The sequence below is a fragment of the Macaca nemestrina genome, chromosome 1 (assembly GCF_043159975.1).
Source record: "Macaca nemestrina isolate mMacNem1 chromosome 1, mMacNem.hap1, whole genome shotgun sequence".
NCBI lineage: Eukaryota > Metazoa > Chordata > Mammalia > Primates > Cercopithecidae > Macaca > Macaca nemestrina.
Window position 1 is genome coordinate 56,887,476 of NC_092125.1, and position 13,506 is coordinate 56,900,981.

The window sequence follows — 13,506 nt, forward strand, 5'->3', positions numbered from 1 at the left end:
CTATGTTTTTAAAGAGTAGAAGATACATGATTTTTAAAGTATTTCTTTTTTTTTAACGGGAAACCAAGTTTATGAATGGTGCCCACAGATCACAGGACAGAGCCTGGCAGGCAGACAGTCTGAGAACTCCTGCTAAGGCCTGTGTGGTTGAGCTTCCATGCCTCGGTTCACTCCAGCTGCTGCTGTGAAATATAGCCCAGCCACAGGGCTAAAGGGAAGCCTGGACTTCCTTGAAAATTGCAGATTTCATCATCACCTGTGTGCATATGGTGCTCAGCTAGTAGGCTGCTCATGTCTATGGACCACAGACCTTTTACAGGTTCTGTAGATTATGGCAGACCTTTAGCTCTATTACATTTATTTCAAATGAAAGTTTACTGGGTTGTAAAAGGAATTGAGCTGACATAAAACAAAAACAAAGGCAAATTAAGTTTTATGATATTAATTTAATTTTCAGGTCTACAGTGAGATTATTTTCAGTGTAATAAAGTTTGGAACAAGTGAAATACTAGTAATTATGGATATATATTGCATATATATATATATATATATATATAAAATTTCTTAGTTTTCATCAATGAAGTCTTTTTTTTCCATCACTTCTCAAAGGGCTTATTTTACCTTGTGTCTTTGTAGAGATGGTGACTACGTGTAGGCAGATGGCCTCACTAAGTCACTGCTTGAGCTCATGTATGGTCACTTTTTCCTGTGGATATTATTTCACTTAATAATTGGGTATGACCTTATATAACAGAAATCTCAAATGATAATGACTTTAATAAAATCAGAATTCATTCATTGTGTCATTCAGTCACTAAGTCATTCATTCACTCAGTTTATAATAATACAAAATCAAGATGGTTAATTCAAGGCTGGTGCTGTAGCTCAAGGGTATCTTGACTCTAGACCCAAGTATTCTCTTGATGTTTCCCTTATTTCTGTTGCACCTGCAGTTGACGTTTCAGACAGATAGAAAGAGAAGCAAAGTATACAAGTCGGTTCTCTTTTAAATGTTCCTTGGTAAACCCCACCCAGATTCCTCTGCTTACATCTATTGGTAAGATTATAATGGCATCCATTAGCTTCAGTGGAAGTAGGAACGCCTGTGGGTTTTTCAGGGTTTTTTTTTTGTTTGTTTGTTTGTTTTGGTTGTGGTTGGTAGTGTGTTTGTTTATGTCTTTTAAAGCTGCACACATTGATTAACCCACAACATCTAGGCTCTACAGGAAAAGGTAGCAATTTTTTAAATGAGCTATCTGTCAAGGATGTTATATTCTAAAGTATTTTAATTTTTATTTTCAGACTGAATCATAATGCAGAGATAAAATATGCATGTTAACATAACTCCAGAATGTCATTACTTGTGAAAATTTATTATAGAATGTCTTGATAGGCTCAGTTTCTCCTCTTAGTAAGAGCAAATATTTTGAATCATGATTTTGAAGAGAAAATAACTTATCTTTAGTTAATCAATGGATTTCTCACTTCTGCAATGGATTCTGTGTTTGCTTGAGAAGCTTCTAAAGGACTTCAACATTAAAGTGAAAAAATCACAGTAGTTTTGAAGTCGTTCTGCCTTTCTTGTGTTCTCTTTTCTTATCATTTGAGAAAATGTTTCCTTGGCATGGTCTAAGAGAAGGCACTCCAGATTTATACATGTGTTTGTTTACTGAAACTTCACTTTCAATTTCACTTTCTACTTTTTAAAATAAGAATGGTAATATTTAGCTTTTCAACATCATAGTGTTGTTATAAAGTAGAAAAAAATTAAGAATTTTAAAAGTGCTGTATAAATTATAGGAAATTATTGACTTCTCAGAATAGTTTATGAAATACTTCTGAGAGATAGGAAGAATATCATATGATAACTTCTCCCAAAATGTTTTATCATGAGAAACTAAAAGTAATGGCATAATTCTACCCTCTGGGTAACATAAATTTGAGGGAAAAATTACCGCATTGCATAGACCATTTATACCTCAGTTCCAATCACATGTCTTGAAATATAATAATAATCATTGAAAAAGTTTTATCATGTAATTTACCTTCTCAAAGTCTTACAGGAATGATAATAATTATAACAATAGTTCTCAGTGAACATCCAGTTCATCCTCACAAGTCATAAGTGCCATTATCTCCATACTCCATAAGAAGAAACTAAGGCTCAAAAATGTTAAGAAACTTACACAAGGTCACAAAGCTAAAAAGTATTAAAGGTGATCTCCTAAGCTTTTGACTCTACAATCTGAGCTATTTATCCACAAACTTTCTATAGTTTTCTTTCCTATGACTGGAAAATAAACTTTCATGTTAATCATTGATCGAGAAAGCATTTTAAACATGTTTTGAAGTTTTAAGAATCTGTACTCACAATGCTATGTTCATTCAAATCTCTGACCTATTTAGCAGGCTAGGGATCTGCCATAATTCAGTTCCAAAGGTGTCTTGGGTATCATAATCTTTACACTTCTGAGGCCACGAGGAACTGCTAAAATAACATGTGTGGTGGCTAGTAGGCTTTGAGACTCGAGGAGACAATTTATACAATTCTGTTCTGTTCTCAAAATCCCAAGTTAGAATTCATATCATTACCAAATGCCTGACCTTAGCAGGTCCCTTATGGTTTCTGGGTCCTGGCTTCCTTATCTATATAATAGAGATAACGGTACCCAACTCACCGTGTTGTCAGGGATTAGATAAGACAAAAACATATATCAGAGTTCTTTGCATATGGAAAGTAGTTAAGGAGTGTTGGTTCAATTACATCAAACATCTCTGTGACAATGGGGTAATTCTTACAAGAATCTTTGTCAAGTTGACTGACTTACGACTTTTTCTTTTTAGCCAAGGAAGTAAAAATCAACAACAACAAAAACCACTAATGCACAATAGAAAGACACCTGTACAGTGAAATTCTACTTCAAAAATAAATTTCAACATAGTAAATACAACTCAGATAGAATATTTCTCCAGAACATGGGATACAGAGCAATTTAATCAAATCCACTTCAGACATACATTGTACATGAATATTTGTGATTTAATTCTGAAAGGAACTCCCAATCTGAGAAAGAATCACGAATGGTCAGTCTCAACATTTATCATATTTGACACATTGAAAAGTTATTTTAAATACTCTAGGACACAATTGTGTAATCAGCTTTAGGCTTCAGCTTAGCAGCTCAAGTCAAGAGAAGAAAGGATTTGCAGCATTCTCAAAATGCGATAAACAATTTACACTAAGTTCTAAGTATCCTGATTTTTCTCTGAAAAGAGATTTGTCAGGAGACTTGAAGGAGTGCAAATATCGGCCTTTCAAACAACAGACACACATAAATGCATATGCACATGCACGTGATTATGCACCTCCTAACTGAAAATGACAGCTCTACAATCAAAAAGTAACTTTATATGCGTGTATGGAGTGTTGGAATACCCAGTATTCTCTATTACTGCTCATCCATATATAATTTTTATAACACAACATGAATTTTCCTAGTATACCTGAAGGAGCTTAGTGGACAGATTGGGAATCTGAGCAAAACTTAAGACAAAAGCAAAAGCATATCATCAAGACCTTTCTATCTCTTGTTCATAACACCTTCTCCTTCTTTCCACAGCACCTGTCTTTATGGATATAAAGGTTCTGGAGATAGATGGATCTAGACAATTACTTAACATCTTTGAATCTTTATTTAGTTATCTAGAAAATGTGACTAGTAACACTTGCCTCTGAAGGTTGTTGGACTGATCTTACAGAATATGTCTCAACTAACTGGCACAATGTAGGCATTCAAAAATAGTATATATTATCATTAATGCTGTCACCTGGCTTTCCTGGACTTATAGCTTGTATCTATTTACATAATGCTGAATTTTATCAAAAGACATTGCACATCCATGAAAATATACATAAACACACACACAAAGCTAGGCAATGGGCTTTGTTAGATATCAATGAATTAATGTAAAACTATGACTAAATAATGTTTTCTATCATAAATTAATTTACAATTAGTAAAGGATACAGCAGCTAAACAAATTAATTAATTTAATTGCAAGCAGCTTCCTGAACAGGTTCATGCAATGTCTACATGGTCAATCATAAGCCCTGTACCAAGGCATATGGATAGAAAAGGAGGTAGGATGTCAGAATCCATCAACAAATGTCACAAGAAGAGCCGAGAAGAAGGAGGAGTCAGAGATAACTCTGAGGTTTCTATACTAAGTGACTGGGAAGGCAGAGGGGTCTAAATAAAGCAATCAGGTGTGGTGGGGAAGTAAATGATTTTACCTTCAGTTACATTGAGTTAAAGGTGATCTTGGACCATGAAGAAATGCCAATGAGGCAACTTCAGATTTCAGTATTGCTTCAAATTATTTCTGTCTTTCATCTAGTCTTTTAAATATATAACCACTTTAAATCTCATTACTCTAAATGTCACAGCTGGAATGATTGTGACAGGCAAAGCATAACATGTCACCTTTTCTAAATAGTGTTTGTATTTTAGCTGGAGACTCAATGCTATAGTGCAATGCTGAAGGTACTCTATTGTCAAAACATAAACACACACACAAATATTGTGAAGTAGGCAAAATGGATAATATAGGAAATGTACATGTTACATTAGGGAAGATAGTTTGCAATATTATGAGACTTTGGCTGCTCTTCTAATTATAATACTGAGTTAGCGTCCTCCTCCACGTAAGTGGTACTGAGTTATTCTAAATATGCTCTTCAGTGTTTCCCAGTGTAAATATACCTTCTTTGTTAGATAGTTAATGCCATATTTGGAATTATTTAAACATTAGCTAGATGTTTCCCAGCCATGTTTTGCCAAGTCCATGATACCATAATGTAGAGAAAATGTGCTGCCTCAAGAAATGTGGCACATGCTCTCTTCTCAGCAGGGTCTGTACATATCAAAGACATGAAAAAATGATCAGTCACCCTTTTACAAATCACAGTCCATTGGTTCCCTGGCAGTGTCATCAATTCAAAATGGCTTTTGTGAGTTTTTGGAAGCTCAGAGAGACCAACTGGAGTAGAAGGATGTAGATAAATCAGTGCATGTATAGGTAAGCCCCTAGTAAGTTAGCAAACTGAGACGCGACAGTAGCAGTATTAGTCTACATGATAGCTTCAGGATGTCTAAAATAAACTGTGGGAGAGAAACTATCACTATTTCTTGAAAAATTAAGTCCTAACTTCAGACTAACCTCAAATATACATTTAAATCTATACCTAGCCAAATAGCAAATCACCTAGAACCATGTCTATGCTACCAAGATTACACTAATCTCATAACAGCATAAAATTTTCATCATTTATTAAAGGTTCCAATGGCTATTGGTTGGTAGTGGTTTGCTAAACCCCATTTTAATAAAAATTCTTAATCCTTGTTTGAGATCAATGAAGAACATCAAGTCTCCCACAATTGTTAGAAGGAGAAAGACAGCCCTTATGCAAAGAGATTCCCTCTTCTGAGCTTAGACTGATGGTTGTAAAGGATGAGCATGGATCAGACGCAGCCTCTATGGGGTAGCCCCATCCCATTATCTTTCCCTGTGCATCATTTTCACATAAATTCTGTTAGCTCAAGCTTCTTCCTGTTTCTACACGTCGTTTTGAGTACTCACTGTTATATTGTAATAAGAATGTTCTTTTAGGCATATCAAATACAGCAGAGTAGAAATCCACCCTTACCACAACAGCAGAGATTTCTCCGAAAATAATAAAAGCTTTACAACCTCCCTGAAAACGTGGGGCCCTATAAAGAACATGAATGCCACGAACCACAGGTACGTAGTTCCTGGAATTGCTCGAACAGTAAATAAAAACATTCAGAAATGCCTGAAAGGAGGAGGCAGAGAACTCTTTATAATAACTCTATTAGAAAAGAAACAAATTCAGCTCAAAACAGTTGTCTTTTCATGTTTAAGAATGAAGTAGAGGAAAAAAGTTTGAACTTCTTTATAGCTTCCCCTATAATGCAATGTGTACAACTTGTCATTTCTAGTGAGTATACTGGTTGTTAGGCAAACATGAAATTGAAACACTCAGGATGATTTTTGTTACTTTACAATTAGGCATTTCTACATATGCCTAACACTTGAGGAAAATTATTCAGTTGAATTATCACTCCTGGCTCCCCATAATTGATTCTTAAAATGTATAGAACTGACTTTATATTAGGGGAATTTATTTAGCATTTTGGTATGTCTGAATCATGTAAACATTGACAACTCTCAAGTGTCCAGTGTTAAAAATCGGTTTGAGCATTATACATACTGTATTTTTCTCCTTCACATCAACCTTGTCTTTTAGGCTGTTGTTGTTTTTTTCGTTTGATGGATTGATTGTACTTTGGTGTTTCTGAAACAGGAAAAGTTCCCTTGTCCCCCTCACAGGGTGTGCACTGGGGGGTGTGGCTCACCTCTTCATTGCCCAGCTGCTCAAACCTCTAGGGGAGCAGACAGACGGGCAGACTGTGGGGTTCCGACCCCATGGCAGTATCTAGGAGTTTGCAGCTGAAGCTCTAGTGGGCATGTGTTACAGGTTGCTCTTTTAGTTTAGGCATCCGTAAGTGCCTTGTGTTAGCTCAATTGGACCCCCCTGCCTTACCGGAAGGACAGAGGGCTTTCTGTATTCCGAGGTTTCTTGCGTTGGTGTACTGGAAAAATCAGTTCACATGTGGGCTTGCAGAATGAATGCAAGGTTTTATTGAGTGGAAGTAGTTCTCAGCAGATGGTGAAGCCAGAAGGGAGATGGTTTTCCCCTGGAGTTGAGCCACTCAGCAGCCCGAGCTCTCCTCCGACTACCCCGGCCAAACTCTGATGGCCTGCCAGCGTGCCAGCGTCGTGTGCTCTTCCACCGGTGTGCTCCCCTCAACAGCCTCTTGACGTCCAGCTGCTTCCATCTTCTTCCGCAGATGTATTCCTCCCGATGTTCAGCAGCTTGTGTCCCTGCCTGCTAGGGTCTTGAGGCTTTTATAGACACAGGGCAGCCCAGGGTGGTCTTGGGAAATGCAATATTTTGGAAGGAAGACAAAAATACCTGTCTTCATCTAGGTTCTTAGGCACAGGCCTGGGGGTGGAGCCCTAGCCAGGGACCATGCCCTCCTCTACCCAGCACTTCTCTTCCCTTCTGTATCATTTAAAGGGACCATGCCCTTCCCTTCCCAGCACTTCCCTTTAGTATCATTTCCCCACTCCAAAGAGGTACGTCTAACTGGATGACCTGTCTTAGCTGTTTCCTGCTGACAGCCGGGTGTTGTTTTGGGGGAAATGGCAGTCAGACTCCTCCCAGAGGTCTATCTAAGGGTTTCTAACAAAGGAGAACCATTGTCTGAGGCTCTGGTTGTCCGACCGTTTGGAATTTGATGGCTTCTAGGCGTAAGAGGGAAAAAACAAGTTTTATAAGTTTAAGTATGCATGGGTTAAATATGTGTATGATACAAAAAAAGAATTTAGTGCCAAAGATTACAGAGACAAGCAGTAAAATCTACTAACAACAACATCGTACCCTGTGCTGTTTCACCCAGGTGAAAGAAATTAAACCTTGCATGGGCGTGGATAAACGTTTAGAATGAAATAACTGTTCTTGCTATATCTTTAGCAGTTAACAGGAGCACACTGAGAATTCTGGGGTTTGTGAGCTTGCTTGGTGGCCATTAAAGCTTCTGTCTTTTTCCTGTATTTCCTCTGTCATTCCAGGGCCTCCTGTCTCTATTATGAAAGACTGAGGTGGCTACTTTCAGGAAGTTCTCTAAAGTACTGTCTGGTTCCAGGGACTGTTTTTGTAGCTTCCTCCTAATGTCATGAGCTGCCTGGATAATAAATTTATCCTTTAGTATTAGTTGTCCCTCGACTGAATCAGGAGAGAGAGAGGTATGCTTTACCAAGGCCTCTCTTATTCTCTCCAGGAAGGCAGTGGGGTTTCCATCAAATCTCTGGTCGATCATGGACAACTGAGTATAATTGAGAGGCTTGGTTCTAGTTCTACATAAGCCTTCCATTATGTACACCGGAAAGTGTCTCCTCTTCCAGGCTTCAACCTCATCATTAGGATCCCGTTTAGGGTCATCCATTGGTACTGCTTCTCTTCCAGTTGGGATAATATTCGCCTCCTTCCCTGATGCTATAAGTGATACAAAGCTCATCCCCATGTCTCTCTGCTGCTTGCAGAGTAGTCTGTTCTTCAGTGTCCATCAGGGTTTGATTCAAAAGTAACGGAACGTCTTTCCAGGAGAGCTCAACTATTTGGGTGAAATTCTCGAAAGCCTCTATGTATCTATCAGGGTAACCTGAAAACTTGCCAGGATCCCCCTTAATTTGCTTTAAGTCCTGTAGAGAAAAGGGGACCTGGACCTTACTGGGCCCAAATTCACTGGGCATCTTTTGGAGCAGCAAGAGTGAGAATGGGGCTTGTTTAGGGTGAGGATATCTAGGAGGGGGCAAGTGAGAGGCTGAAGCAGAATAGGGAGGTCTGGGTGAACCCAGAGGAACAGGGCTGGAGGAAGTCGGCTCCTCAGCTGGGAGTGCCTCTGGGACTTAATTCCCTGGACTTTCCCCATACAGCCTTCCCTGAGATGGCAAACAGGAGAGCTGGATCAATCTCACACTTTTGGCAAAGGTCTGGATTGCCTTGTAAGGTATAGAAATCCTGCATATATGGGGCCTCAGACAATCTGTCCTCACATCTACAGACAAGTTCCAACTGCTGGATGCTATTGAAATGAATGGGTTCCTTCCTGGGGCCAACCCAGTCCTTCCCGTAAACCACAATTTGGGTAAACCTTTGTGCAGAGGGCTATGAAGCATTTTTCCTCCAGATTCTGAGGGTCAAAGCAATCCCAGTGGTTCAGGATACACTCCAGAGGAGTATAAGCTGGGGGTGGTGAAGAGAACTGGTTGTCCATTCAGAAAGAGAGGGTAAAGAGGCATCCTCATTTCCCTTTCTTCTTTCAGTGAAAAATTCAGGGTGAGATGGAGAGAGAAGGTGAGCATCCTCCCTTCACTTTCCACTTCTTGTCCCTGAGCCCCAGTGACCTTAGCCAGGCGCCGGCCTTAGGTACAAATGCAGTATGTACCCATAAAGCAGGGAAAACCTGGAGAATCAGAATTAACTGCCCTCACCTATGCCTCCCTTTCTCCCTGCTGTTGGCAAACTCTGAGTTCCCTGGGCCTGTTTATGCCATGAACCATGGCCTCCTTCCATGGGGTGGGGGATTTAGTCAACAGTAATTGGTCCTGCCCATTTACATTGTGCCTATTTCCTGGCTTTGGATCCGTTTTTTCTTTCTAGGACCTCAGCCTGAAGCTTAGAATCTAGTTCGGGACTGAAAAGGCATTTTAGGGGCTGTTTCTGTTTAGAGTGTCTCACATGTGCCCTGCTGAATCTGCAGTTCTCAGCCAGCAAGGGTCACTCTTCTGTTAACTTCCCTACCAGAAACAGAGTTGGGAGAGGGACCCCTCTCACTTAGAAAATGAAAAAAGAGAAAAACAGTTTAAGGGGAAAAAAGGGGGAGATGCTGGGAGAAGAACCCCTTACATAGTGCAAGTGGGTCCCTCTAATCCTTATAACTTTCCCATCCTTCCCTTAGGTCAGAGCAGGCTGAATTCCTTGGCCAGGGGAGGGAAGGTTTCACTGGCACGTTGGGCAAGAAGCACCCAGTAGGGTCCCAGCTACCACCAGTTTTATCCAGCCTCCCCCCGCCCATGGCTGTTGGGCTTGGTCTTTGACTGCTGCAGACACACCCACACACCTGAGCTGGGAGGGGAAAGGTGCCCTGAGCCATGAGTGCCTATGACTGTCAAGGTGGAGGCATACATGGTAACTCTAGGAAAAATTGGTCTGATTTGCACCTTTGGTGGTTGAGCCAAATGCTCATTTTACTTAGTAACATTGCCATAGCCTGCAGCAAAACTCTTAACATTATAAACGGAGAAATAAGAGCCATTTCAACTGTGTGCAAGAAAGAAAAGAGATGAAAGGAAAACATAGCCTCTTACCCACAAGAAAGAAAGAGAGGTGGTAGGGTTTTGGAAGAAAGGCAGACCTGACAGTTTCGCTTTTGTTCACACTCACCTTCCGAGATCCCAGACGAGCCCCCAATTTAAATGGGAAAAGTTCTCTTGTCCCTCTCACAGGGTGTGCGACGGGGGTGTGGCTCACTTCTTCAGTGCTCTGCTGCTCAAACCTCTAGGGCAGCATACAGACAGGTATGCTGTGGGGCTCTGACCTCACAGCAGTGTCTAGGGGTGAATGTTCACAGCTGAAGCTTTAGTGGACATGTATTACAGGGTGCTCTTTTGGTTTAGCCATCTGTAGGCAGTTTGTGTTAGTCAGTTCAATTAGACTCCTGCAAGGACAAAGGGCTTTCTGTATCCCAGGGTTCTTGCCTTGGTGTACCGGAAAAATCAGATCACACTTGGGCTTGGAGAATGAGTACAAGGTTTTATTGATTGGAAATAGCTCTTAGAAGTTGGGGGAGCCAGAGGGAGGTGGTTTTCTCCTGGAGTCAAGCCACTCAGAGGCCCGGGCTTCCCTCTGACCACTCCAGCCAAACTCTGCATTGTTCCACCTTTGATGGCCTGCCAGTGTGCCAGGATCTGTAGGTGTTGTTATCCACTGGTGTGCTCCCCTTGACGTCCTCTTGATGTCCAGCCATTTGTGTGTCTGCCTGCTGGGGTTCTGGAGCTTTTATAGGCACAGGATGAGGGCATGGCAGGTGAGGGTGGTCTTGGGAAATGCAACATTTGGGAAGAAAAACAAAAATACCTGTCCTCACATAGGTCCGTGGTGACAGTCCTAGGGGTGGAGCCCTAGCCAGGGACCATGCCCTCCTGTACCCAACACTTCCCTTTCCCTCTTCTGTATCATTTAAAGGGAACACACCTTCCTTTCCAGCACTTCCCTTTGTATTGTTTCTAAGAAAAACGTGGAAAGAGGAGTGAAAGCAAACAAAACACAAAGGATACCTGATTTTTTTTTTTTTTAACTTGGGTAAAAACAGTGTCTAGAGAATCTTGAAGTTTCAATTGTTTTCAGTTACTCAGGTTTTCCCTAACTGCCCACCGTCTTTCTGGCCTCCCAAAAAGACTTCATTGCCATGAATTAAGAGTTGACCCAATAGCTGGCTGAAAGGCATCAGAAAAAAAAAAAATGGCATTACCTAAAATATATGCCCTCATTACCATCCATTTCATATATATGATATTCATTTTCACATTTCCTATCTCCTTTACTTTTCAAAGTGAGGCACAGAAACACTGAACTACAGAAAGCAAAGGGCAAAGGACAGAGCTGGGATTTGAACTGAATTACAAAGCCAGTGCTCTTTCAGTGCCTTCCATGTTGACTCCTTTTGAGAGTGAACAACTGTAGTAATACATGTTAAATCAGGTTTAATGATTTATTCTGGGTCCTCTATTTGTATAAAATTTGATTTCCTGATCTCTCAATCCCTGAATCCTTGACCTAGCCTCAGAACCAGTTTATTTTTTCAATTGTTATGATAGGGTTTTCATATATTATTTAAAATATACCTTGATAGGGACCTATTAAAAAAACATCTTTGACAAAAAACAATAGTGATCTTTTGTTCTTCGTATAATGTCCTTCCCCTCAGTGGGTCTAGGCAAATAATATGCAGAAGAATTTCTTGAAGGTGAGATGTCTTCTAGCTTGAACCTCAGGGGTGCGTTCAGGACTCTCATCAAAAGCATATTTTAAATAGGTCTCTTACTGATTTATAATTTACAAACTTTGCCAACTATAGCATACAAAAATCACCCTAGTATAAAGAGAAATGCCAGTTTAATTCATAGATGTTGGTTGACACAAAGTTTAACTTTATTTCGCAATGACTACATTTCAACCTCATTTATTACTTTAAAGTTAAAAAACATTTTTATAGCCATGCCAACAGTTTTAAGACAAATAATTTTCAGTTGTGAATTATAGGATTGTCTTAGTCATTGGTAGTGCTACAACAAATATACCATAGACTAGATGGCTTAAATGACAAAAAATTATTTTTTTCAGTTCTAGAGGTTGAGAAACCCAAGATCAAGGTACTAGTTGAGCCAGTGACTAGTGAGGGCCCATGTCCTGGTTTGCAGATAGCCGTCTTCTTGCATCCTCATGAAGAGTAGAGAGAGAGAGAGAGATAAGCGCTCTCATGTCCATGTGTTAGTATTGGAAGGAAGGGCCACTGAAAGGTGATTAGGTCATGAATGGAATTAGTGCCTTTATAAAAGAGGCCCCAGTAGCTCCCTTGTCCTTTCCACTGTGTGAAGTTACAAAGAAGATAGCCATCTATGAAAAAGCTGGCTCTCACCAGATGCTAAATCTGCTGGTACCTTTATCTTGGACTTCCCAGCCTCCAGAACTGTGATAAATAAATTTCTGCTATTTATAAGCCATCTACTTTAAGGTATTTTGTTATGATAGCACAAATGGGGTATGGCACACAGTTTGGTATAGTGTATCACTTTCAAAGAGTTGAGCATAGATTTTCTTTACACATCTCATCTTTTAAAAAATCTTTAACATTAAGAAATATTGTATTATAGTATACTTGCAGCTCATAAAATAAAAGCAGTTCTCACATAATTTTTAATACATATACATTATTGGAAAACAGAAATTACATCTAATTAGACAGAAGGACTAAATTCCAACTAAGTCTGGAGGAAATAATAAGTACTTGAAAGTGTATTTACTGAGTCTGTTTTTAAGTGAGAGAGGCATAAAATTCAAATTTATGAGCAGATCAATACATTTATGCCTACCAAGGATTATTCAATGTGTTTGTAACTTTTACAACCCAGGTTTTAATCCTTGTCTGCTACTATAGGACCTTAAGTTTCCTTTAAATTGTCATCCAATATGGCTGAGATGATCCTAGAGTGGGTTATGTGTGTCCAGTACTATGTTATCCTCTGATATTTGCCGTTTTTTTCTTCTTCTGCCCAGATCCCCTGAGGTGAGAAAGTATTTTCCTGACATTCCTGCAGCCTGCTGAGTTCATGCAAATATCTCACTGCTGATACTTCTGTTGGCCAGAAGGAGAAGGCTTGAGTTTCAGATTTTACCACTACAGCAATGGGACGACTGGTTGAGTCAAAGCATCTCCATCCATGCCAGAAGAGGAATCAGAGAAGAGAACTAAGACAATTGCTGACCTTACAACGGTCCTATCTTCTGATGCCATCTCCAGAAATTTGGACACCTTCAAGCTACAAAGTGACTCCAAAAGGAGAGCTCCAGTCTCTTTTATGCTGCTCTCTTTAATATCTTCCTCCCCAGGAAGGAGTAATCTTGATTGAGTGGTCGTTTTCCAGGTCACTAATTACTCCACATTTTCTATGAATGGATGCTTTAAAGAAAATAAAAATGAAAGCTCTTCTCGTCATAATTTATTTCTTCCTTCCACTCAACCAGACTAGTAGCTGAGGTAGTGCAGCCAAAGAGTCACTTAGTCACTCCCCCTCTCCTTG

The 13,506-nt window shown here is 39.8% G+C and overlaps 1 protein-coding gene across 1 annotated transcript in view; it reads right to left on the reverse strand.

The window, feature by feature from the left end:
- The window catches only part of LOC139358111 (uncharacterized), a 63,653-nt gene continuing 50,147 nt past the window's right edge, over positions 1–13,506 (reverse strand). Inside the window, exon 1 of the mRNA XM_071077676.1 lies at positions 1–13,506. This exon is cut by the window's right edge and continues 50,147 nt beyond it. Within this exon, the coding sequence (XP_070933777.1) occupies positions 7,674–8,168 (495 nt within the window). The 5' untranslated portion in view covers positions 8,169–13,506 and the 3' untranslated portion in view covers positions 1–7,673.